Consider the following 24997-nt stretch of genomic DNA (forward strand, 5'->3'; position numbering starts at 1 on the left):
GTCTACTAACGGGCTTTGAGGTATGTGAAATGATATGCATTTGTGGTAGAACCGCACATTTTTAGGTGTGCCCTGTGTAGATAGTAGCCCTTGAGACTCTGGTTGTCGTCGAAAACGATGGCGAACAGAGGATCGTAGTCCCAGGTAATAACCAGACCGCCTTTATGTGCAGGTGTCTGGAGCTCCGGTGGCTAGCCGGACTGATGAGGTTGCCGAACTAAAGCGGCAACTGGATGCGGCGGATGCCGACATCGAGCTTGTTAATAAGCGCCTTGATGAGGCACAGGGTAAGTGATGTTTTCTGGTGAATGTCACATAGGAAGAGCAGCGTGATGCCAATATCTTTAATATGTTGTGAATGCAGATGGAGCTACCACCGTGGAGACCCTTCGGGCGGAACTTGCCCGAGCCAAAGAACAAGCAAGGAGTAGTAATGCGGCTGCTTTGAAGGCGGCCGAAGAGTTGAGAGCCGAGAAGGCCGCGCATTGCGAGAGCAAAGAGAAAATGGCCAAGATGGCTGTAAAGTTAAAAGACACTGTCGACCGTTGCCAGTTCCTTGAAGAAGAAAACCGAGCGAAGGCGACGGACCTTGAAAAGGCCACGATGGCGACCAAAGACACCCGCTCTGCTATGAGAGCGAAGAAGGAGGAGCTACGTGAAGCCGGGGATATTGTGGCTGGGAAGCCCTTTATGCTGCGGAGGAAGTTCGGAGATCCGCGGTATGCCCCTCTGGATCGGCTGTGGAGTTCGGCAGACGCATATCTGGACTTGGCGGCGAGCGCGGTCGATGCGGCCGAATACTTTCGAGATCAAATAGATCGTGAAGTGGACAAGCTGTTCTGGTCGCAGTTTAATGTTCCAGAGTGTCCGCTTCCATTGACTGATCAGCTAGCCGAATGGGCCGAACTAAATAGGTTGTCCGGACTCGCCATGAGGTCTGTCGTGGACCAGCTGTGGCCGAAAAGGCCAAAGCCGAACAACTATTTTAGCCTGGTGCAGTAGTTCCTTGGTGCGATGCCGCGCATCAATGCGATGAAGATGTCGGCGTGCATAGAGGGCTCACGGATGGCCCTTGCCCGTGTCAAAGCATACTAGGCAGAGATGGATGCTACCACTGTTGCGGCGCATGGTTCAGCCATAGGCCGAGTGGCTGCCGAGCACTATTTTGAAGAAGTTCTTGAGGGTGCTCGTTTGATAGAGGCCCAGTGCTCGAAGAATATTATGTTTGAGTGAAATGTATTCCCATTGTAAAAACAATGTTTTTATTAAATTCATCAAGGCTGTATTTATACTTTTGCCCGATAGTAATATGATGCCTCCTGTGCGGCTGTTTACATATATATATATATGTATATCCTGAAAGATTGCAGTCGTCGGCTTCAGCCCCCACGCATATAATGCAGGGGTGTTCGCAGAAGACACATGTTCACACTTAATCCAACGTCTTGGTCCTATTAAGGAGGTGATAGCGCAGCGAACTAGGCAACCGGACTATAATGCTTTACCACTTTCACTTAGCCAGAGGAGTTTGACAGTGGGGCTACTATATAGCCCCTGGTGGCTCTGCACTCACGCGAGTTCGGGGTGCGTACATGCCTGGCCGAGAAACGGCCCTTCGTTAAGGCGGAGGAATTCTAAGATTCCGATAGGTCATCGAGTGGTTGACCAGTCTCACACTATATCATGACAGTCAGTTTTCGGCTTTCTCTACTGAGGTGCTCTTCCGGATGAACCAGGGCACAATCGCAGTAGTTCTCCTGGTGCCGCCTTAGCCGATAGAGCAGAACGTAAGGCAGCAAAACGCAGGAGCCAGGCAAACCCAACATTTGACCAAAGACATGATTCGGAGCTGATGCATATAAGGCCAAACTCGCGACGCCGAACACTCCCTAAGGTGTTCGGTCTTTATTGTGGGCCTAAACAGTGCCCTTTGTAAGAAGCCCCTGGTGTCCAGGTACGTGCATTATTCTGACGTGGCCACATGCCAAGACATCAACATCCTTCTCAATTGTACTGAGAATCCGAGGGATGTGTATCAACAAGAGACAGTAAAAAAGGTTGACGCAGGGTCTTAATCTAAAAAGAATCCTTTGAACGGGTCCCTGCTGCACATCTGCGCCTGTGTCTCCGTTGTGCCGTATCCTGGACGTGTGTAGCACGATGGTCATCTATAAAAGAGAGGAACTTAGGTGAAAAGTGTCGTGCCAAAAGGTAGGTTTTAAAGAAACCATGTATAGATCAAGATGAGTAAAAATTGCCACTTGTCTGCGCACGTTGAGCCCCTTGTATTTGTAATAGGGATGTGGTCATCAAACCTGTATGAATTACATATAGCTGCGCCGGATTCGTCTAACCATGTCTGTGGTCTTGACGACCTATCGAATGTTTTAGTTGGTGAGGCCGCTTTAGTGTGCGGCTGCCACGGCAGCCGCATTCTTTTCAGCGCGCAGGGATCGCTCAATATTTCCTTTTACTATAATGATGCCACGTGGACTGGGTATCTTAAGAGTGAGGGAAGCATAATGTTGTATTGTGTTAAAGCGGGTGAAAGCTTCGCGTTCGAGTAGTGCTTGATAGCCACTTTGGAATGGAGCAATGTGGAAGGTTAAATTTTCTCTACGGAAGTTGTCGGGGAAGCCGAATACAACCTCTAGTAGCAGGGAGCCCGTGCAATGAGCCCCTGGGCCTGGCGTTACTCCTCTAAAGGTAGTATTGCTATGGTAAATTTTCGTTGGGTCTATCCCCATTTTGCAGATTGTAACCTGATATATCAGGTTTAAGCTGCTGCCGCCATCCATCAGGACTCGTGTGAAGTGGTATCCGTCAATTATTGGATCTAATATCAAGGCAGCCCATCCTGCGCTCCGGATATTTGCTGAGAAATCCTGATGGTCGAAGGTGATTGGTTGAGACGGTCAGTGGCAGAACTCCGCGGTGATAGGTCCTTGGGCATGTTTATCTAGGAGTGCCGCTTTGCTTCTCGCCTTTATCACGTGTAACACGTTTACTGTTTTGACTTCTAGTGGAAATTTCTTCTGTTCCCCTGTGTTTTGCGTGCGAGGCTCATCCTCGTCTTCGCTTGGTGTATCCAGCCCATTGTGTTGGGCATTGAGTTTGCTGGATTGCTTGAAGACCCAACATTCTCTGTGGGTGTGATTTGCGGGCTTCCCAGGGGTGCTGTGGATTTGACATATCTTGTCCAGGATTTTGTTTAGGTTAGACAGTTCGTCCCTGTTAGCTTTGAGGGGCAGCTTTTGCTGACCCTACCGAGAGCTTTTGAATCCGGCGTTAACTGCCGTGCTCTTCGAGCTGTTTCCCATATTTCGGCGCTGGTCTTTGTTGCGTCGTGGCTTTCCGTTTCCATCCCTGACTTCAGATGTACTTGGGTCGCTGGTGCTGCATCTTGCCAACCAGCTGTCCTCGCCCGCGCAAAAGCGGGTAATGAGGCTTGGTAATGCGGCCATTGTTCTTGGCTTTTCCTGGCCGAGGTGTCTAGCGAGCCATTCGTATCGAACGCTATGTTTGAAAGCTGATAAGGCTTCAGCGTCCGGACAGTCGACTATTTGGTTCTTTTTAGTAAGAAACCTGTTCCAAAGCTTTCGGGCTGACTCTCCGGGCTGTTGAGTTATATGACTCAAATCGTCTGCATCCGGAGGTCGGACATAAGTCCCTTGAAAATTTGCCCGAAAAGCGTCTGCGAGCTCTTCCCAGCTTCCAATGGAGCTTTCGGGGAGGCTTTTAAGCCAGTGCCAAGCTGGCCCTTTGAGCTTGAGGGGTAAGTACTTGATGGCATGGAGATCATCTCCTCGAGCCATATGGATATGGAGGATATAGTCCTCAATCCAGACCCCAGGGTCTGTTGTTCCATCGTATGCCTCTTTGTTTACGGGTTGGAATCCCTCTGGAAATTCGTGGTCCAGCACTTCGTCGGTGAAACATAGGGGGTGTGCGGCACCCCTGTATCTGGGTGTACCGTGATGTTCGGATGTTTGTTGTGTTGCATCGTATGCTGGAGCGTGCTTGCGTGGTCCATAGATGGATCTGGTTGTGCTGTCCTTTTGATACGAGCCCTCGCGTGGATCGCGTATTGGCTTATGTGCGGCGTTGTTTGCCGCTCTATGTTGGCCGTGAGGTCGACTATCCGGCCAGATGGCCATTTTAATTTTTGGTTGCGGGGGATCTAAGGCCTCCTCATCGAATTCAGGTAGCAACTTCCGCTTCGGGTAGCTCTTGGTGTGGCGATTACCGCCGTACTTCGCTATTGTGTTGAGTACTTCACTCCATCTGATTCTGAGTGTGTCTTGCGCAGCCTTGAGCCTTTGCTTCTGCTTTTTTAGACTCCTCGCGGTGGCAACAAGCCTTTGGTGGGCATTCTGTTGCTCCGGGTGTCTGTCTGGTGTGATGTCATCGGACTATTATCTTTGACAGAGTCGGGTTGTTCGGTTTGATTCTCCGTGTTGCCGTGGTCCGGCGATGGTTCACCCTGCTCTAACGCTGGGTCTATATGATCGTTGTTTCTGCCGAGGCGGGATTTGGAGCGGCGTGACGACGGCTATCTATTCGAACGTGACAAGCCTAATCACGTAGGGGCCGAATGCCGCAGACAGACTCCATCTGAGCTACATCGCGATGTGGCTCTATATAGAGGCGCTGCACACCCTCTTTGCTTCACTGATGAAGTAATGGAGCACGAATTCCCAAAAGGGTTTAAACCCATGAATATCGAATCATACAATGTAATAGCAGATCCCGCGGTATGGATTGAAGATTTTCTCCTCCATATCCACGTGGCCCGCGGTGATGATCTCCACGCCATCAAATACCTCCCATTAAAACTAAAGGGACTAGCGTGGCACTGGCTAAACAGCCTTCCAGAGAACTCCGTTGGCAGCTGGGAAGACCTGGAAGACGCCTTTCGCGATAACTTCCAAGGTACATATGTCCGGCCACCAGATGTCGATGACTTAAGTCACATCATCCAGCAGCCGGGGGAGTCAGCCAGGAAGCTCTGGACTAGATTCCTAATGAAAAAGAACCAAATTGTCGATTGCCCGGACGCCGAAGCCCTCGCGGCCTTCAAACACAGCGTCCCGGATGAGTGGCTCGCCCGCCACCTCGGTCAAGAAAAACCAAAATCCATGGCAGCCCTTACCGCTCTAAAGACCTGCTTTTGCGTGGGAGAAGACAGCTGGCTCGCTCGTAGAAGCAGCAGCGCCAGCAATCCAGGCACTTCTGAAGTCCGAGACAGCAACGGCAAGCCACAACGCAATAAACACAAACGTCGCAATCATAACGAAAGAACGCAAGACACGGCAGTCAACGCTGGATTCAGCGGCTACAAACCCGGTCAACGAAAAAAAGGCATTCAAGGCAAATAGAGACAGACCATCAAATCTAGACAAAATACTGGATCGGCCCTGCCAGATTCACGGCACCCCCAATAAACCAGCTACTCACACCAACAGAAGCTGTTGGGTCTTCAAACAAGCCAACAAGCTTAATGTCGAACACAAGGGGAAGGGGCCGCCCAGTGACAGCGATGACAAAGAGACTCACCAGCCGAATACCGGGGGTCAGAAACAATTTCCCGCCGAAGTAAAAACCCTAAACATGGTATACGTGACGCACACCCCTACAGGGGAGCGTAGGCGCGCACTACGGAATGCATACGCCATAGAGCCGCTCCCCCCAAATTTCGCCATATCCGTCCCGAAGGTTTGGCGGCTCTGGTCATCGATCCAATTATCGACGGGTTCCATCTCACGAAAGGCCTTATGGATGGCGACAATAGCCTTAATCTACTCTACCAAGACACTGTCTGCAAAATGGGCATCGATCCTTCAAGAATCAATCCCACCAGAACTACCCTCAAGGGAGTAGTACTCGGCATAGAAGCTCACTGTAGGGGCTCCGTCACATTGGAAGTCGTTTTCGGTTCGCCGAACAACTTTCGAAGCGAAGGCTTGACCTTTGATATTGTCCCGTTCCGCAGTAGCTAGCATGCACTTCCAGGGCGTACCGCTTTTGCTCGTTTTAATGCGGTCCAACTCTACGCCCGCACAAAACTTAAGATGCCTGGTCCACGCGGCGTCATAACAATAAATGGAAATACGGAACACTCCCTCCGTACAGAGGGTCATACTACGACTACCACAGTCGAAGTACCAAGCGGCCTCATCAAGCCGCATATCTCATCGGCCATTAAGCCGGCTGCCTCTATTAAATGGGGCCGATCAATCTCAGAGCTGGATTAGCGGTTCGGCCTCCGTTGTTTGCCTCATATACCCGTGAAGTTTGTACCGCACGTACATAATGATGTACTTAGAATACCCTGGGCTATTCCTGATAGGCAAAGGCACAATACGGACAGGCCTACAAGCTCTCCAATAGCCTCCTTTTCCTTTCTTTTCTAACTATTTTTTATCTTTTACCACAGGTGGCTCAAAGACTGGTCATCTCACGAACTCTTTTGGAGTTTGGCTTCGTTCACCTACCTAAAGGCTATTCCTGTTAAGGAGTCCTTTCACCAAGGCAAGGCAGCACAGACGCGTGACAGGAGGCCCAAGTAATTCTTAGTAGACCACACTCTCTATTTAGAGCATGTAAAGTGCCTTCTCCCTTAGCCTTCGACCACCGGCATGTCAAATAACCTGGGTCGTGGCGTTATTATCTGTAAAATGGCAATTGACGTATCAATCAGGTTCCAGTGAACATAATCCGTATTCAGTACTCACTTTTTCAAAAAGAACTGAATTTTGCTTCTTCGGTTGTTTCACACATGCACCTCGGCACAAATTGCCAGGGGCTCAATATGGAAACAAATAAATTGCGGGCAAGTCCGAACAGCTTTATAGCACACTTCGGCGTCACTAGTTCAGCCTTATATGCATCAGCTCCGAATCATGTCTTTGGTCAATAGTTGGGTTGCCCGGCTCCTGTGCTTACTACCTTACGTTCCACTCTATCGGCTAGGGTAGTAAAGGGAGAACTACTGCGATTGTGTCCTGGTTCATCCGGATGAGCACCTCAGTAGAGAAAGTCGAAAACTGACTGTCATGATGCGGCGAGAGCTGGTCAACCACTCGATGAATTATCAGAATCTTTCACGATTCCTTCCATATTACACGAAGGACCATTCTTCCGGTCACCTATGTAATGCACTGCATTCGGATAGCCGCGTACATACCAGGGGCTATATCATAGACCCACCGTCAAACTCCTATGGCTAAGTGAAAGTGTTAAAGCCCTATAGTCCGATTGCCTAGTTCGTCGCATTGACACCTCCTTCACGGACCAAGATGTTGGGTCAAGAGTGATCAAGTGCTTTTCCGAACACCCCCGTATTTTATGTGATGGGGCTGAAGCCGACGACTGGAAAACTTTCAGATTATACAAAAACGGTGGCACAGGAGGAGCCAAAACTTTTAGGCATAACCTTAAAATATCATAATATTGTTTTTACAATTTCGGCACATTCACTCGAAGACCGTATCCTTTGAGCACTGAACCTCTATTAAGCGGGCGCCCTCTAGGACATCTTCAAAATAATGCTCCGGCGTGTGTCTGTTCTTCCCCTCGGGTGGACTCTTCGCTGCAATATCGTTGGCCTTCATCTTCGCCCAATACGTCTTGATACGGGCAAAGGCCATCCATGCACCTTCAATGCATGCCGATCGCTTCACGGCGTCGATACGCGGCACCACATCCATAAGTCGCTGCACCAAACCGAAATAACTATTCGGAATTGGCTCAGTCGGCCACAGCCGGACCACGACGTCCTTCATGACAGAATCAGATATCTTGTGGAGCTCGGTCCACCTGGGCCATCTGTTCGTTCAGCAACAACGGGCGCTTTGGCGTGCCGAATTGTGTCCAGAAAAGCTTCTCCGTTGCATACCCTTCTTGCGCTTGGTAAAATTGCTTTGCATCGGAGGCGCTCTTCGGCAAGTCCAAGAATGAGTCTGGAGAGCTCCACATTTGATTAAGTGGGGCATATTTCGGATCACCAAATTTAGTCTGTAATAAGAAAGGCTTACCGGCCGCTATCTCCCCAGCTTGTCGGATCTCCTCCCGAGCCGCCCTAGACTCGGATCGTGCTTCCCTCACCTCTTGTAAGGCATTGTCGAGATCGGCCGTTTTGGCTTTGTTATCCCTCTGGAGGAACTCGCACCGGACAGTGGCTTCCTTTAGCTCGCGCGCCATGGTAGACATTCTCTCCTCGCACTGGAGCCGAGCAGCCTGTCAGGCTTTTAACTCATTAGCTGCCTTCTTGACAGCCACATTACTCATCCTGGCTTGCTCCTTTGCTCAGGCAAGTTCATCCCGAAGGGCCTCCACCGCGGCAGCGCTATCTGCAGTTATGCATGTCTTAGTATATAATTCTTAGATTCGTGCTCATGTTATTATACATACATACACTGACCGCCTCAAAACATACCTTGCGCCTCGTTGAGCCGCCTGTTAATAAGCATGATGTCGTCATTCGCCACATCAAGTTTCTGCTCCAGACCTGCAACCTCTGTAGCATGGGCAGTCGTCGTGGATGTAACAGCCTGTGTTCCAATTAATTAGATTTTTCCTGGGCATATCTTTTTCGATCCTCTGATTGCCTCCCTTTGGACGTCAACTAGAGTCTCAGGGGCTACTATCTATACACAGGAGCATTTTGCGTATAGAGCACAATCGAAAATATTACATTACGTACCTCGAAGCCTCTTAGCAGGCCCGTGAAAGCTTCATTCAATCCGCTTTTTGCGGACATAATCCTCTCAACCACCGTACCCATCAAGGTACGATGTTCCTCTGAGATGGACGAATATCGCAACATGTCCATCAGTGTATCCGGCGCCTCCGGACCCCGGGAAGCAGCTGTGGGAGTATGGACTCCTTTGAAGGGATAAGTTTGTTCGACCCTAGAGTCGTCTCCGGCTGTAAACCAGATAGTCCGAGGCCTTTATTGTTGGTCCCCGTAGGGACCGCACTCCCCGAGCCCTGGGCGACCGAAGTTTCACCTTGGGGCATTGTCTTCATTATCCTCTGCACCACTTGATGATCGGGAGAGATCCTCCGGGACGACACCTCGAAGTCATCCGCAATATTGGGCGAGGAATCCTGTGGAGGTGTCTCGCTTTCCATCATCTCCGGAAGAAGATCCCCCGAAGAGGATTGTTGAGGAAGACTGCGTGCCAGACTGCAAAACATGTACTCTAGATGTTAACCTTGTAACAGGAAAAGGAACGGGATATGTTTAAAACACCCTTCTTCACTTATGATTCGGCTAAAGGCTCGTCCTTACGAAGGAACTGCGCGACAACGTCGTCTTTCGAGCCCGAACCACCTGATAGGAGCGTCTTACTACTACCTCTTGAGCACTGCGTTGGTTTTCCCTTGAAGAGGAAAGGGTGATGCAACAAAGTAGCGTAAGTATTTCCCTCAGTTTTTGAGAACCAAGGTATCAATCCAGTAGGAGGCCACACACGAGTCCCTCGCACCTACACAAACAAATAAAATCCTCGCAACCAACGCAATAAAGGGGTTGTCAATCCCTTCATGGTCACTTACGAAAGTGAGATCTGATAGATATGATAAGATAATATTTTTGGTGTTTTTATGATAAAGATGCAAAGTAAATAAAGCAAAATAAAAATGGTGCAAGAAATAGCTTGTTGATGGAAGATTAATATGATAGAAAATAGACCCAGGGGCCATAGGTTTCACTAGTGGCTTCTCTCGAGAGCATAAGTATTACGGTGGGTAAACAAATTACTGTTGAGCAATTGACAGAATTGAGCATAGTTATGAGAATATCTAGGTATGATCATGTATATAGGCATCACGTCCCAGACAAGTAGACCGACTCCTGCCTGCATCTACTGCTATTACTCCACACATCGACCACTATCCAACATGCATCTAGAGTATTGAGTTCAAAAGAACAGAGTAACGCTTTAAGCAAGATGACATGATGTAGAGGGATAAACTCATTAAATATGATATAAACCCCATCTTGTTATCCTCAATGGCAACAATACAATACGTGCCTTGCTGCCCCTACTGTCACTAGGAAAGGACACCGCAAGATTGAACCCAAAGCTAAGCACTTCTCCCATTGCAAGAAAGATCAATCTAGTAGGCCAAACGAGACTGATAATTCGAAGAGATTTGCAAAGATAACCAATCATACATAAAATAATTCAGAGAAGATTCAAATATTTTTCATAGATAAACTTGATCATAAACCCACAATTCATCGGTCTCAACAAACACACCGCAAAATAAGATTACATCGAATAGATCTCCACAAGAGAGGGGGAGAACATTGTATTGAGAGCCAAAAAGAGAGAAGAAGCCATCTAGCTAATAACTATGGACCCGAAGCTCTGACGTGAACTACTCACACATCATCGGAGAGGCTATGGTGTTGATGTAGAAGTCCTCCGTGATCGATGCCCCCTCCGGTGGAGCTCCGGAAAAGGCCCCAAGATGGGATCTCACGGGTATAGAAGGTTGCGGCAGTGGAATTAGGGTTTTGGCTCCGTATCTGGTTGTTTGGGGGTACGTAGGTATATATAGGAGGAAGAAGTATGTCGGTGGAGCAACATGGGCCCCACGAGGGTGGAGGGTACGCCTGGGGGGGTAGGCGCGCCCCCCTACCTCGTGCCTTCCTGATTGCTTTCTTGACATAGGGTCCAAGTCCTCTGGATCACGTTTGTCGGGGGGATGGACCCCGGGCAGGAAACAGAACCCGGATCCTCTTCAAAAACAACGGGGTTGGCACTGCCCCTCAATACCGGCACGCGCTTGGCTGGGTCGCTCGACCAGGCCAAGCCCCGCAAGCCGGCCAGACTAGCCGACCCGGCAAGACACGTCGACTCGGCCCCAACAACTAGCGCAAGACAGCCGAACCCGGCACAACCAAAGCCTCCTCAACAAGCCAGCACCACCCGTGGCGTGCTACGCAATCCAGCCACGGGTCAACTCCCGTCCCATCCAGGCCGTATGATGGGACGAGACTTCAATCAACGCTGACCGAGGTAACAGTGCCCCGCCCATGCCTCTGGTCAGCAGGAACGTGGCAACAATGCCCCTCACCTACCCACTGACCAGGGCCGGCATGGCTACAGTGCCCCCGCCTTCACCGCTGATGACAGCAAGCGGCAACCTGATGGAGATCACTGTACATGACTCGACTCGGCTACGCCCCGACGATCGACAAGACGGCGCACAGTCCCCCTAGGCATGTGGGGCCCGTACCTAGGGGAACTCGGCGAACCACAAGCCCTCGACGAGACCCAGCCCGGCTTCCCGGACACCGACAATACGGACCCACCGACTTGTAACATTACCATTGTACCCCCGGGGGGTTGGACTATAAAACCCCCCGGGAGCCCGCGATCGCAACACAACGCAACAGAGCAAGAGAGAAAGCAGAAGACACACACACCTAGTTAGCAACACCCAAGGAGAGGAAACCGCCTAAGCCTTGGCCAGCTTCCTTCCTCCTCCATTCATACAGCTCCAGGAGCAACATTGTACTATCGATCATCCAACTACACTCGGCAGGACTAGGGGTATTATCTCTCTGGAGAGCCCCGAACCTGGGTATGTCCGGCGTCTCGCGCCCGCTCATGCCAACCTCGCCTCTGGAGTCCACCAGTGCACTCGAGCCTCCTCCTCTCTTTAGCCATCCCTTGGCATCTACCGCGCGCCCACCACGATAGTTGGCGCCCACCGTGGGGCAGCTCGAGGAACTGGCCGGGAACATGCTTCAGACGGGGCCCTTCTCCAACACCAATGAGTCCGTCGCACTGGCGGATGACGTCGTCGGTGCGCCTGTCGCCTCCTTCACCGCGCTGCGCATCTCCGACGCGTTCGTGGCCGACGAGTACCCCAGCGAGGTGCTCAGCTACTCCGACTCTCCCTCTCCCTCAGCGGCGGCATTTCCGCCGGGGCAATGGACGTCCACGTGGAGGTCTTCGTCACTGGCGATGGCGCCTCCTCCTCGTCGAGCAAGACAAGGAAGGCTGCCGAACCCAGGGCCGCAGCAAAACGGATCGAGCCATCCGATCCGTTGTGCGCCGTGATGCAGAGCCTCCGCATCCCCGTCGGCACCAACGTCGACGCCACCAACATCGCTGAGGCCCGAACTCAGCTCGAGGAAAGGCGCCAGTAGATGCTGGACCTGTCCGAGACGCTCGCCGCCACTCAGCGTCGCCTGGACGCCGCTCAGCTGGAGCGCGATGCCGCCTACGGATTCACGGCCACCGCGGCCGACCCAAGCCGGGTCACTAATGTGCGTGCCCGGGGAGGAGCTATCGGCCGGCCCCTCGGCACCGCCCCAACCGTCTACGAGACCCCAGCGAAGAACATGCGCGCTGCCCAGGCAGCCGCAGCGGGCCTAGACCAGCTCGCGGGTGAGGAGCTGAAAGAGCGCATCGGGCGGATGCGCGAACTCCTCCACGCCGCCAACACCCAACAGGACCGCCTCAACCAGCTCGCCAAGCCAGCGGGATCCGGCTTCGCCCGCCTTGGCGGGTCTGGTGAACTTCTGCACACCGCTTCCTCGCCAACCGGCGAGGCACACTCCGGCCGAGCCCGTACTCGGCGCGACCCGGCCACTACAACTGCCGATGGATTGGGCGACGAGCCCATCCTAGAGATCCAGCGCGGACCCAACCAGCATGGCCGGTGTCCGGCTCCAACCGACCCGGCCCCCCATGGCCTGGCCGCACGTCGACTCGGCCCGCGCGCCATCCATGACGCCGACACTCGCCACCGCCTCGATCGGCTCGCTCACTCCCTGGAGATGGAGGAAAGCGGCGCTATCGGGCCGGCATGCTTTGGCCCCCGCATCCGGGAGGAGCCCGTCCCCAAAGGATTCATGGTCCCCCGCGACACCCCCAAGTACAACGGGACGATGAAGCCCGAAGACTGGCTCACCGACTACACCACGGCCATTGGCATCACCGGTGCCAATCGTCATCTCGCCGTGCGCTACGCACCGCTCATGCTCCATGGGTCGGCCCGCACATGGTTGAATAACCTGCCGATGGGCAGGATCAACACGTGGGTGGACTTCGAGGAAGCCTTCATCCACAACTTCACGGGGACCTACAAGCGACCCGGCCGCCGTAGCCAGCTTGCCATGTGCGTGCAGGGACCTACGGAGACCGGTCGCGAGTACCTTGTACGCTGGACCGAGCTTCAGAACAGCTGCGAGGGCGTCCATGAAGTCCAAGCGATCCAGTACTTCGTCAACGGGTGCCGAGATGGCACCCTCCCCAAGCACAAGCTCTTACACTCCGAGCCGGCCACCATGGTCGCACTCATGGTGACGGCGGACAAGTACACCAACACCGACTCCACCATGAAGATCCAGGTGGTGCTGGATGAGGCCGGCAAGGCGAAGCCGATTCCCCCTCCGAAGCCGGCCGGCGAAAGCAACGGGCAGCAGCATCACCAGAACAACAAGCACAAGGCCGACCAGCCAGCGCCGTGTCGCGACAACCGGCTCGTCGCGGCCGCCAAGCCCGCGGCGGACCCGGTGGCGAAGCGCCGGCAAACCGGCAAGACGGCATAGCAACCAGCCATGAGCTTCGAGCAGATGCTCGACGTCCCCTGCAAGAACCATAGCAGTGCAAAACCCTCCATGCACACGCTCCGGCAGTGCGCCATCACCAAGCGCATCATGAGGGGCGACGTACCGCCCCCTCCGGCTCCGGCTCCAGGCGCGGGACAGCCGCCTCCGCCTCCACCGCCGCCTCCAGCTGGCGGAGCGATGCGCAACGACGCCTACCCGGACCAGAACGCGGCCTACGTCGTCTTCACCAGCCTCGGCGACGACAAGCACAGCGAGCGCCTCCTTCGGCAGGAGGTGAACACCGTTGTTTCGGCCAAGCCGAAGTTCATGCATTTGTCGGATCGCCCGATCACCTGGACCCAGGAGGATCACCTGGCAGTCATGCCGAGTCCGGGTGGTTACGCCCTCATCCTCAATCCCACCATCGTCGCGCGACGCACATGCAAGTTCTCCCGAATCCTCATCGACGGTGGCAACAACATCAACATCTTCTACCACGACACGATGACCAAGCTCGGCCTCAAGGCCGAGGACCTGGAGCCGACCCGAACGATCTTCCACGACATCGTGCCCGACCTCTCCTGCTCCCCCATTGGCTGGGTCCGGCTAGACGTCCTGTTCGGTGATAGCAACCACTTCCGGCGCGAACCAATTTGGTTCGAAGTGGTGGACCTGTCCAGCGCGTATCACGCGTTGCTGGGTCGGCCCGCGCTCGCCAAGTTCATGGCGGTTCCCCACTACGCGTACCTGAAGATGAAGATGCTGGGTCCCAAGGGCCTCATCACCAGCGATTACCGCAAGTCCCTGGAGTGCGCCCGAGACGGCGCCAAGTTGGCCGAGTCGCTGGTCATTGCCGAGGAGCGGCGCCAGCTCAACCGGATCGTCGCTCTGGCAGGCGAGGCCTCCGCCGCGTTGATCCCATCCTCGGACCCGGCCGACGAGGCCGCCTTCAAGCCCTCCAAGGAGATCAAGAAAGTGAAGCTCAACCCAGAAGACCCTGGCTGCAGCAAGTACGTCATCGTAGGCGCCCGCCTCGACAGCAAATAGGAAGGCGAGCTTGTCGACTTCCTCCGTGAGAATCAGGATATCTTCGCATGGACCCCCAAGGACATGCCGGGTATCCTGAGGAAGTACGCCGAGCACAAACTTCACATTCGCGAGGACGCCAAGCCTGTCCATCAACCCCTACGACGATTTTCCGAACGGAAGAGAAGAACCATTGGTGAAGAGGTCGCCAAGCTTTTGGCGGCCGGCTTTATAATGGAAGTGTTTCACCCCGAGTGGCTAGCCAATCCAGTCCTCGTCCTAAAGAAGAACAAGACCTGGCGCATGTGTATCGACTACACCAGCCTCAACAAGGCCTGTCCCAAGGATCCGTTCACCCTCTTGGGATCGACCAAGTCATTGACTTGACCGCCGGGTGTGAGCTCTTGTCCTTCCAGGACGCTTACTCCGGCTATCACCAGATCAAGCTAGACCCGGACGACGCCCTGAAGACGTCCTTCATCACGCCCTTTGGGGAGTATTGCTAGATCACCATGTCGTTCGGCTTGAAGAACGCCGGCGCCACCTTCCAGCGCTGCATGCAGAAATGCCTGTTGCCGCAACTCGGCCGCAATATCCACGTGTACGTGGACGACATCGTGGTGAAGACCAAGCAGCACCTCATGCTCCTCGACGATTTGAAGGAAACATTCGCCAACCTCCGTGAATACAAGGTCAAGCTTAACCCGGAAAAATGCGTCTTCAGTGCCCCGGCCGGAAAGCTACTCGGCTTCCTCGTCTCGGAACGCATCATTGAGGCGAACCCGGAGAAGATCAAGTCCATCGAGCGCATGAGCAAGCCGGCTCGGCTGCGCGATGTCTAGAAGTTCACCGGATGCTTGGCCTCGGTCAGCCAGTTTCTAAGCCGGCTGGGCGAGAGGGCGCTACCCCTGTACTAGCTGATGAAGAAGACGAGCCCGTTCGAATGGAACGGCAAGGCGGACGAGGCCTTCCAAGACCTCAAGCGCATGGTCTCCACCGCACCAGTCCTAGCCGCGCTGACCGACAAGGAGCCGCTGCTGCTCTACATAGCTGCGACCTCGCGGGCGGTCAACACGGTGCTGGTGGTCGAGTGGCCAGAGAAGGGCAATATCCAAGCCGTCCAGCGCCCAGTCAACTACCCAAGCGAGGTGCTCTCCAACTCCAAGCAGAACTACCCGCACTACCAGAAGATGTGTTACGGCGTGTACCTCACCGCCAAGAAGCTGAAGAAGTATTTCCAAGAGCACGTTGTCACCGTGGTCAGGACGACGCCTATCGGAGAAATCATCGGGTGCTGGGATGCCTCTGGTCGGGTTGCCAAGTGGGCAATCCAGCTAGCCGGCCACACCATCCTCTATGAGCCCCGCACCACGATCAAGTCTCAAGCCCTGGCCGACTTCCTCGTCGACTGGACCGAGACCCAGTACTTGCCGCCGCCTCCCGACTCGACGCATTGGCGCATGCACTTCGATGGGTCCAAGATGCGACTCGGCTTGGGGGCTGGCATCGTACTATCATCCCCAAAGGGCGACCGGCTCCACTACATGCTCCAGATCCATTTCGCCGCCTCCAACAATGTCGCCGAGTACGAAGCCCTTGTGCACGGCCTCCGGCTTGCCAAGGAACTCAGCATCCGACGCATCCTGTGCTACGGTGACTCGGACCTGGTGGTGCAGCATTGCTCCGGTGAATGGGACGCCCGTGACTCCAACATGGCAAGCTAACGCTTCCTTGTCCAAAAGCTGTCTGGATCCTTTGAGGGCTGCGAGTTCCTCCACGTCCCGCATGCGGAGAACGAAGCAGCCAACACACTCGCCAAGATCGCCTCGTCACGAGAAGCCATCCCGTCCGGCGTCTCCCTCGAGCACCTGCGCAAGCCGTCCGTCAAGCCATCGCCGGACTCCGAGTCCATCCACATTCCAGATGACCCGGCCGCACCTCAACCTGGCCCGGGGACAGCTCAACCCGGCCCGGGGACTGCTGAACCCGGCACAGGGGCTGCTCAGCTCGACCGGCCACCATCGTCCCGGACCCGGGCGTCGCCATCCCTGACCCAGGGGCTGCTCAACCCAGCTCAGGGGCTGCCGACTCGGAACCCACACTGGTGGCCGTCTTCGCCATGGTTACGGCTCCATCTTGGGCCCTCCCAATATCAGAATTTTTGGAGAACGGGGTTCTCCCCATGGATGAGACCGAAGCTCGACAAGTGCAACGCCGGGCGTCCGCCTACAGCATCATCAACATCGGGCGTCCGCACAGCTCCACCGGCGTGTTCCAGCGCTGCGTCGAACAGGAACGGGGCATCGACATCCTCTGCGACATACTCCAGGGCGAGTGCGGGAACCACACCGCATCATGATCCCTGGTGGCCACGGCATTCTTCCACGGCTTCTACTGGCCCACGGCCCTCGAAGATGTCGAGTCGCTCGTCCTCAAGTGTGAGGGATGCCAGCGCTTCAGCAAACACAGCCACCAGCCGGCGTCAGCACTCCGCACCATACCGATCGCCTGGCCCTTCGCGGTCTGGGGACTCGACATGGTGGGAACCTTCAAAACCGCTCGAGGCGGCATGACGCACTTGCTGGTGGCAGTGGACAAATTCACCAAGTGGATCGAGGCAAGACCAATCAAGAAACTGGATAGGCCAACAGCCGTCCGGTTCATCAAGGACATAGCGGTGCGCTACGGCATGCCGAACAGCATTATCACCGACAACAGCACCAACTTCACCAAGGGCGCACTCGAACAATACTGCTCCTTCTCCGGCATCCGCCTCGACCTGGCCTCTGTTCCGCATCCGCAGTCCTACGAGCAGGTCGAGCGGGCCAATGGACTCATCCTGTCCGGCGTAAAGCCGCGACTCGTCGAACCACTCATCCGCTCACCCAGCAACTGGCTTGACGAGTTGCCAGCCGTTCTCTGGAGTCTACGCACCACACCGAATCGGTCGACCGGGTTCACCCCGTTCTTCCTCATCTACAGACCGAAGCCGTCATCCCGACCGACGTCGACTTCGACTCGCCACGCGTCGCAATGTACACTGAAGCCGAAGCCAGAGAAGCCCGCGAAGATGGCGTCGACCTGCTCGAAGAAGCACGCCTCCTGGCACTTAGTCGCTCGGCCATCTACCAGCAAGGCCTGAGGCACTACCATTGCAAGAAGATCAAGCCCCTCGCGTTCCACGAGGGCGACCTCGTCCTCCGACTCGTCCAAGAGCAGGCAGGCCAGCACAAGTTGTCTCGTCCATGGGAGGACCCATTCATCATGAGCAGGGCCTTGCACGACCGCAACGCCTACTACCTCATCGACACACGCAAATCACAGAAGTGCAAGAAGGACACTGCCGGTGAAGAAACGACCCGGTCGTGGAACGCGGAGCTCCTCCGCCCATTTTACAGTTAGCCGCACGAGCGTATGCATCGTCACCTTTTGTAAACGCATGAAACTATGGGGTCCTCGAACAAGACTCGGGGGCTGCCTTTTGTCGACCAATTTATTGTGTCCTATTTTTTCGCATCACTATACCACTGAACCCGGCCACCGGTCCGACTCGCTCGACCCGGGGGCTTGGGGGCTGGCCGGCTCGGTCGCCACCCCGCCGCCTTACTCAGTGATTCCTAATAAAGTTAGGATGCCGCGGTCCCCCACTTCGCCCTAAAGCCACTGATCCAGCTTTGGCTGTCGGCCGGCAAGCACAACGGGCCAAAGCTCCTTTACGCTTCATACACTAAGTCAAAGGCTGTCGGGTTGATCAACACGGCTAACCATTCACCAAATGAACAATTGCATGACCGTCTGCTCGCCAACCGGCTTTGCCGGATTGCCGCCAGCTGGCCCAGTGGGTGTTTCGCTCGCGCTCAACGTTTCGAGGGACCCAAGTCCTGCGCGCTCCTCTCAAAGAACTGAACTCCTTTTCACGGACCGGAGCCTCGGCCGTCTGACTCGCGCAGGGGGGGGAGGTTTGAGAAAGGAAAAACATATGAAATCGGTCCAAAAAAATGAAAGGCAAAAAGCAAAAGCACCGACGACATCTACACAAGTATTTAAGAAAAGGCCCACGACCCGAGTTCATTACACCCTAAAACCCCCAGTGGGTGGGTGGACCTGCTATTTAACAAATTATTACACAAAGTGTCTCAGGCATCTCCAGTGCCGCGTCGCGACGTCGATGGCTGTCCCCTGGCGGCCTCTGGATCCAGCGAGGTGCCGGTGTCCTCCTCAGCACCAGCATCACGGTAGACGCTCGTCTCCTCCGAGCTCCCCTCCGGATCGTGGAGGAGCAAGACATAGTCTTCACCATCCACGGCCCTGCCGTCTTCCATCCGCTCCGGGTGGAACTCGTCGTGGAAGGCAAACTCGGCGATGTAGCTGGCCCAGGAGGCAATCCGGCCGGCTTGCTCCTGCAAGTGCTGCTCTGAACCGGCCCGCTGGCCCATCAATGCGTCCCGCTGCAGGTCCGGATGCCAGGACAACGTGAACGAGAGCGCCATCTCAACACCAACACGAGCGGCGGAGACGCGCCATTGGCCAAGCCGGTCCAGCCCCATCTCCAACCAATGCGCCAGGCGCGAGAAGCTGCTCGGTTGGACGGAGTCCGGCCGTAGGGCCGCCGTCATCGCGGTGCCGGCCTGGGACAGAGGCCCCAACTACATTCCCAGGACCTGCAGGCGGGCCTCAGCGGCGGCGATGATCTCCGGGAAGGTCCAGGCCACCCGCAGATCCGTCCCGGACCCAACGACGCCGGTCGGCTCGCGCTGATGGCAGACGGTTTCCTCTGCCAGCCACTGCGTCTCCGGGAAGGCCCCTGCCGTGAAGGAAGAAGCGAGTTAGAAGAAGAACAACAAGGAAGAAAGGCCGGATCCCGACCCAGCAAACGACAAGAAAAAGCACTTACTAGAGAAGGACTCTTCCAGGTGCTGCGCTTCAAGCAACGTACCACGCCGCTCCCGTTTGATGGCGCGATCGCGCTCCTTGAGCGCCTTCTCCAGATCGTCCGCCTTGGCAAGGGCCGCCTTCAGCTCGGCATCCTTGTCTTCAGCCGCCTTCTCAGCTACCTCGCGGCGACGGGCCTCGTCCTGACAGGCCCCCTCAGCCGTGGTGACCTGCTCCCGTAGGCGATCCACCTTGGTCTGGAGCCGACCCTTGTCGTCGGCCAGCTGGCCATGCTGCTGGTCTGCCTTCACCAGGTCCTGCTGCCCCTCTGCCACCTTGGCGGATTCCGCCTTGAGGTGCTCCACCTCGGCCTCGAGACAACTCATGTGACCCGCTAGCTGCTCATGCTGCTGGTTGGCCTCATCAAGGGACCGCCGAGCCGCGGGCGCCTCCGCCCTCGCCTGCGCCGCCTCGACGCCAAGACGGCTGGTGTCGGCAACGAGCCAGTCGTACTGATGACCGGCCCAGAGCAGACGAGTCCGCCAGGACAGCACCTCAGCTGCAAAGGACTCGGCAGAAGAAAGAAGCAAGACTTACGATTTGGCCCAACTGTTACACAGTTGGCCCGAATCTCGGGGGCTACACCCAGTGGGTGCGCTTGTGCGCCCCCACTAGAAAAGGGCGGAAGAATACCTGCGGCGATGCGGAGCTCCTCCTCCTTGGCGGCAAGCTGCTCCTTGAGCCACCAGTACCTGCCCAGGAGACAATTGAAGGCTCTGACCCGGAAAGCGTTGAGATGCTGAAGAAAGCAGAAGTCAGAAAAAGGCCAACGCTCTAAAGATTCGACCCAACTACTACGTAGTTGGCCCGAACCTCGGGGGCTACACCCAGTGGGTGCGCTAGCGCGCCCCTACTAGAAAAGGGCGCAAGAATACCTGCGGCGACGCGAAGCTCCTCCTCCTTGGCGGCAAGCAGCCCCTTGAGCTCCCGGTGCTTGCCCAGGAGACGATTGAAGGCGGCGACCCGGAAAGCGTCGAGATGCTGAAGCAAGCAGAAGTCAGAACAAGGCCAACGCTCTAAAGATTCGACCCAACTACTACGTAGTTGGCCCGAACCTCGGGGGCTACACCTAGTAGGTGCGCTGGCGCGCCCTCACAAAGAAGAAATTACTAGAATACTTAACAGAACGGCGCGCTCCAGGTCGCGCGTCCGCTCCACCTCGGCCTGGGCGAAGGCCCGAGCCTTTCCGTCTGGCCTCGCAGGCGGCGACTGACGGCGTCCAGTGCCGCCTCCTCCTGGGTCTGAGGCCCGAAGACAACGACGCCCCCGCTCCGCGCCGGCTACGGCACGGCAGCTCAGCGCCCTCCCTGCCGGGGCACCAAGGCGTACTCCCCGCTGGCCGCTCGCGACACGGCCAGCACCTCCTCCGACGCCCCTCCTGGCGCCGACGATGACCCAGACGCCGGGACGCCCTGCGTCGCCATCTCCGGCCCAGCTGCCGGGGCGGCCTCCGGCACCGCCGCCCGCGGTGCCTCCTCCAAAACCGGCGGCGCCTCCGACACCGCCGCCCATAGCGTCTCTTCCAAGACGGCGCCACCTCCACCACCATCAGCCCCCGCTCGCCCGACCACGTCAGCCCGCGGCGGGGAGTCATCCGCCACCTCCACGACCGCCCGGTCGGGTATCACCACCGCAACCCGGCCACCACGGCTGCGCTCCCTCGCCAGCGACGGCTCGAAGACCGTCGCCGCCACCACCGTGCCCTCCGGCATCTCGCGCCAGGCTGGCTCCGTGTCGCCTCGCGCCCATGCCACCGCCGCATCGGTCCAAGCCCGGACCGACGCCGCCTTTAGCTCAGCCTCGGCCAGGTTCCTGTCCCGCCAGGCCACGGCTTCAGCGTCGTTCGGATCCCGGCCAAGGTCCGAGTTGGCCTGTTCCTCCACCTCGGCCTGGTCGGCGAGGTCGGACCGGCTCCTGCGGAACTCGGCCCCTTCGGTGGCCGCGGCTTCCGCCGCCACCCTCGCCAACGCGATTGGCGACTTGAAGAAGAAGACAGAATGAGCGGAAAAGAAATAAGACTAGCTCAAGGAAAGAAAAGATGAGCGCAAACAAGAAACGAAGCTTACCCCGCCAAGACCGGGACCGGGGTTGGCCCCCCGTGCCCGCCACCGCGCTTCCTCTAGGCCGGCCTCCCGGCCCCGGCCGGCTCCACTGTGCGCTTCAGGGCCTGAGGTCGCGGCGCGACGCTTTCTTACCCATGCGGGCGGCGCCGATGCGAGGACCCGGCTCCGCCCCATGCGAGGACCCGGCTCCGCCCACGTCGCCGCCTCCTCCGCCCATCGCCGCTACACCAACAACTGCCGTCAGCACTGACCGTTATGTGCCGTGGTCAACAACTCAAGACACATGAAGAAAAACATGAGACTTACCCGCGCGACGCCCAGCGCCGGCATCGGACTCGGCCTCCTCCTCCCCGCCACAAGCTGCGGGGTCCTCTGGCGCCACCGGCGGCACCTGCGACGAGGCCCAGGCATAAGGATGCCGAATCATGTTCAGAAGTACCACCCGCGTCGCGTCAGGATGGATGAGAAGGTGCACGGCAGCAAAGTAAGAAGACCAGACACTCACCTGCAGCGCCGAGTTCGACCGGCTATACGGCGCCTTGCCGAACTCCCAGTCCTCCCCAAGGTTGGCCTTGAAGATGGCATTCACGCCGCGCGCGACGTGCGCCGCGAACAGCCGCGTCGACCCCATGCGGTTGGGATCTTGAAGGCCGACCATCTCGCCGATGAGGCAGGAGCGCCTTGAAGCAGAAGGACCCGGCACTTGATGAACGCGGCGAGGAGGTCGGTGCCGGTGAGCCCCTCCTGCGTCCTCATTACTGTCACCCGCTCGCAGAGATTGACAATCTCCTACGACAGGCGCCTGGGTGAATAGCCCCAGTTCGTCTTCGCCCGCGGCGGTGCGATGGTGAAGGCCGGAAGGTTGATGCGATCCGCGATAAGGTTGCGGACGTAGAAGAAGGAGTTCTGCCACTTCTTGGCAGAATCCTCCAGCGGGATCTTGGGCAAATCCGCCCCCGACCACTTCGAGATGACGGCGGCGCCGCAGTCGGCAAACTCCCCGGCCGACGGGCCCTGCTGCTTCAAGGAGAAGAAGCGCGTCCAGAGGTCGATCGAAGGCTTGACCCCCAGGTACCCCTCGCAGAGGATGACGAAGCCAGAGAGCTGGACGATGGCGCCGACGCCAAGATGATGCGGCTGGACCCCGAAGAACTCCAAGAACGCGCGGAAGAAGGAGCTCGCCGGCAGCCCGAACCCGTGCTCAAAGTGCATGAGGAAGACCACGCGCTCCTGCCCCTCGGGCCGAGGCCTCTGCTCACCCAGTGGCAGGCGAACGCTGACGTCCGTCTCCCATGGCAGGCGCCGTGCCGCCCGGAGTTGGGCGATGTCCTCGGAGGTGACGCTCGAGCCCATCCAGGATCCCGATGGCAGCGACATGATCAAAGGAAGAAGAAGAAGGAAGATGGACGGTGAAGGAGTTCTGCTCGGAGCAGCGGGCGCCGCAGTGCGTCGGTTGCAAGGAGCGGAGCGAGAGAAAAGGGACAGGAGGGCGTGAGCGAGAATAATGTCCGCCGCCCCCTGCCCCCCAATTTTTAACCCTCGGTTTGAACATGGGGAAGTGGGATCGTCTGCGCGCACCTGTTCCACTACCCCACAATAAGTGCGCATGTACGCGCGCGGTAATTACCCGAGGAAGAGCAAACGGCCCCCGGACGCCGCAATAAATCCACGCGCTTGGGCCAAGGGCGCGCGGCGGTGGGCCGCGGCACGCCGCCCGGTCCCTTCACACGCATGTCCTGTCAGGCCCCTCCGACTTCCGGGCACCACGTGGCGCCCGTGCGAAGCCTGAGGGATTGTCCTAAGATTCAGCGGACTTCTCGGTCCCCGCCACGGACGGAATGCCACGATCCGGTTTCCGAGCAAACCGGCACACAGTGGGTGTTGCCGGACCCGGCGCTCGCAGAATCCACCGTGCTTAAGGGGGAAACTGCGAAGGCCCACTCATCCGAAGACGGCGGACCTTCACAGCTTCGGGGACTACTGTCGGGGGGATGGACCCCGGGCAGGCAACGGAACCCGGATCCTCTTCAAAAACAACAGGGTTGGCACTGCCCCTCAATACCGGCACGCGCTTGGCCGGGTCGCTTGACCCGGCCAAGCCCCGCAAGCCGGCCAGACTAGCCGACCCGGTAAGACACGTCGACTCGGCCCCAACAACTAGCGCAAGACAGCCGAACCCGGCACAACCAAAGCCTCCTCAACAAGCCAGCACCACCCATGGCGTGCTACGCAATCCAGCCACGGGTCAACTCCCGTCCCATCCAGGTCGTATGATGGGACAAGACTTCAATCAACAATGACCGAGGTAACAGTGCCCCGCCCATGCCTCTGGTCAGCAGGAACATGGCAACAGTGCCCCTCACCTACCCGCTGACCAGGGCCGGCGTGGCTATAGTGCCCCCGCCTTCACCGCTGACAACAACAAGCGGCAACCTGACAAAGAGCACTGTACATGACTTGACTCGGCCATGCCCTGACGATCGACAAGACGGCGCACAGTCCCCCTAGGTATGCGGGGCCCGCACCTAGGGGAACCCGACGAACCACAAGCCCTCGGCGGGACCCAGCCCGGGTTCCCGGACACCGACAATACAAACCCACCGACTTGTAACGTAACCATTGTACCCCCGGGGGGTTGGACTATAAAACCCCCGGGAGCCCGCGATCGCAACACAACGCAACAGAGCAAGAGAAAAAGCAGAAGACACACACACACACACACCTAGTTAGCAACACCCCAGGAGAGGGAACTGCCTAAGCCTTGGCCAGCTTCCTTCCACCTCCATTCATACAGCTCCAGGAGAAACATTGTACTATCGATCATCCAACTACACTCGGCAGGACTAGGGGTATTATCACTCCGAGAGCCCCGAACCTGGGTATGTCCGGCGTCCCGCGCCCGCTCATGCCAACCTCGCCTCTGGAGTCCACCAGCGCCGTCGAGCCTCCTCCTCTATTTAGCCATCCCTTGGCATCTACCGTGCGCCCACCACAACCACGTTCGTTCCAAAAATCACGTTCTCGAAGGTTTCATTCTGTTTGGACTTCGTTTGATATTCTTTTTCTGCGAAACTCTGAAATAGGCAAAAAACAACAATCCTGGGCTGGGCCTCCGGTTAATAGGTTAGTCCCAAAAATAATATAAAAGTGTATAATAAAGCCCAATAATGTCCAAAATAGAATATAATATAGCATGGAACAATAAAAAATTATAGATACGTTGGAGACGTATCAAGCATCCCCAAGCTTAATACTTGCTCGTCCTCGAGTAGGTAAATGATAAAAACAGAATTTTTGATGTGGAATGCTACTTGGCATAATTTCAATGTAATTCTCTTAATTGTGGTATGAATATTCAGATCCGAAAGATTCAAGACAAAAGTTCAATATTGAAATA

At 56.4% G+C, this 24997-nt stretch overlaps 1 protein-coding gene across 1 annotated transcript; it reads left to right on the top strand.

Moving 5' to 3' along the window:
* Nucleotides 1–17174: 17174 nt before the first annotated feature.
* Nucleotides 17175–18007, top strand: LOC147990735 (uncharacterized). Its single transcript, XM_087538373.1, has 2 exons — nucleotides 17175–17453; nucleotides 17588–18007. The coding sequence occupies exons 1-2, from the start codon at nucleotides 17175–17177 to the stop codon at nucleotides 18005–18007; spliced, it is 699 nt and encodes a 232-aa protein (XP_087394499.1).
* Nucleotides 18008–24997: the final 6990 nt, after the last annotated feature.

The sequence above is a fragment of the Triticum urartu genome, chromosome 1A (genome assembly GCF_056163025.1).
Source record: "Triticum urartu cultivar PI428250 chromosome 1A, HENAU_Tu73, whole genome shotgun sequence".
NCBI lineage: Eukaryota > Viridiplantae > Streptophyta > Magnoliopsida > Poales > Poaceae > Triticum > Triticum urartu.

Coding starts and splice junctions, on each gene's coding strand:
- LOC147990735 (XM_087538373.1), top strand. CDS start 17,175: ATGACGCACTTGCTGGTGGCAGTGGACAAATTCACCAAGTGGATCGAG. Junction 17,454..17,587: donor ATGGACTCATCCTGTCCGGC/GTAAAGCCGCGA, acceptor CCTCATCTACAG/ACCGAAGCCGTCATCCCGAC.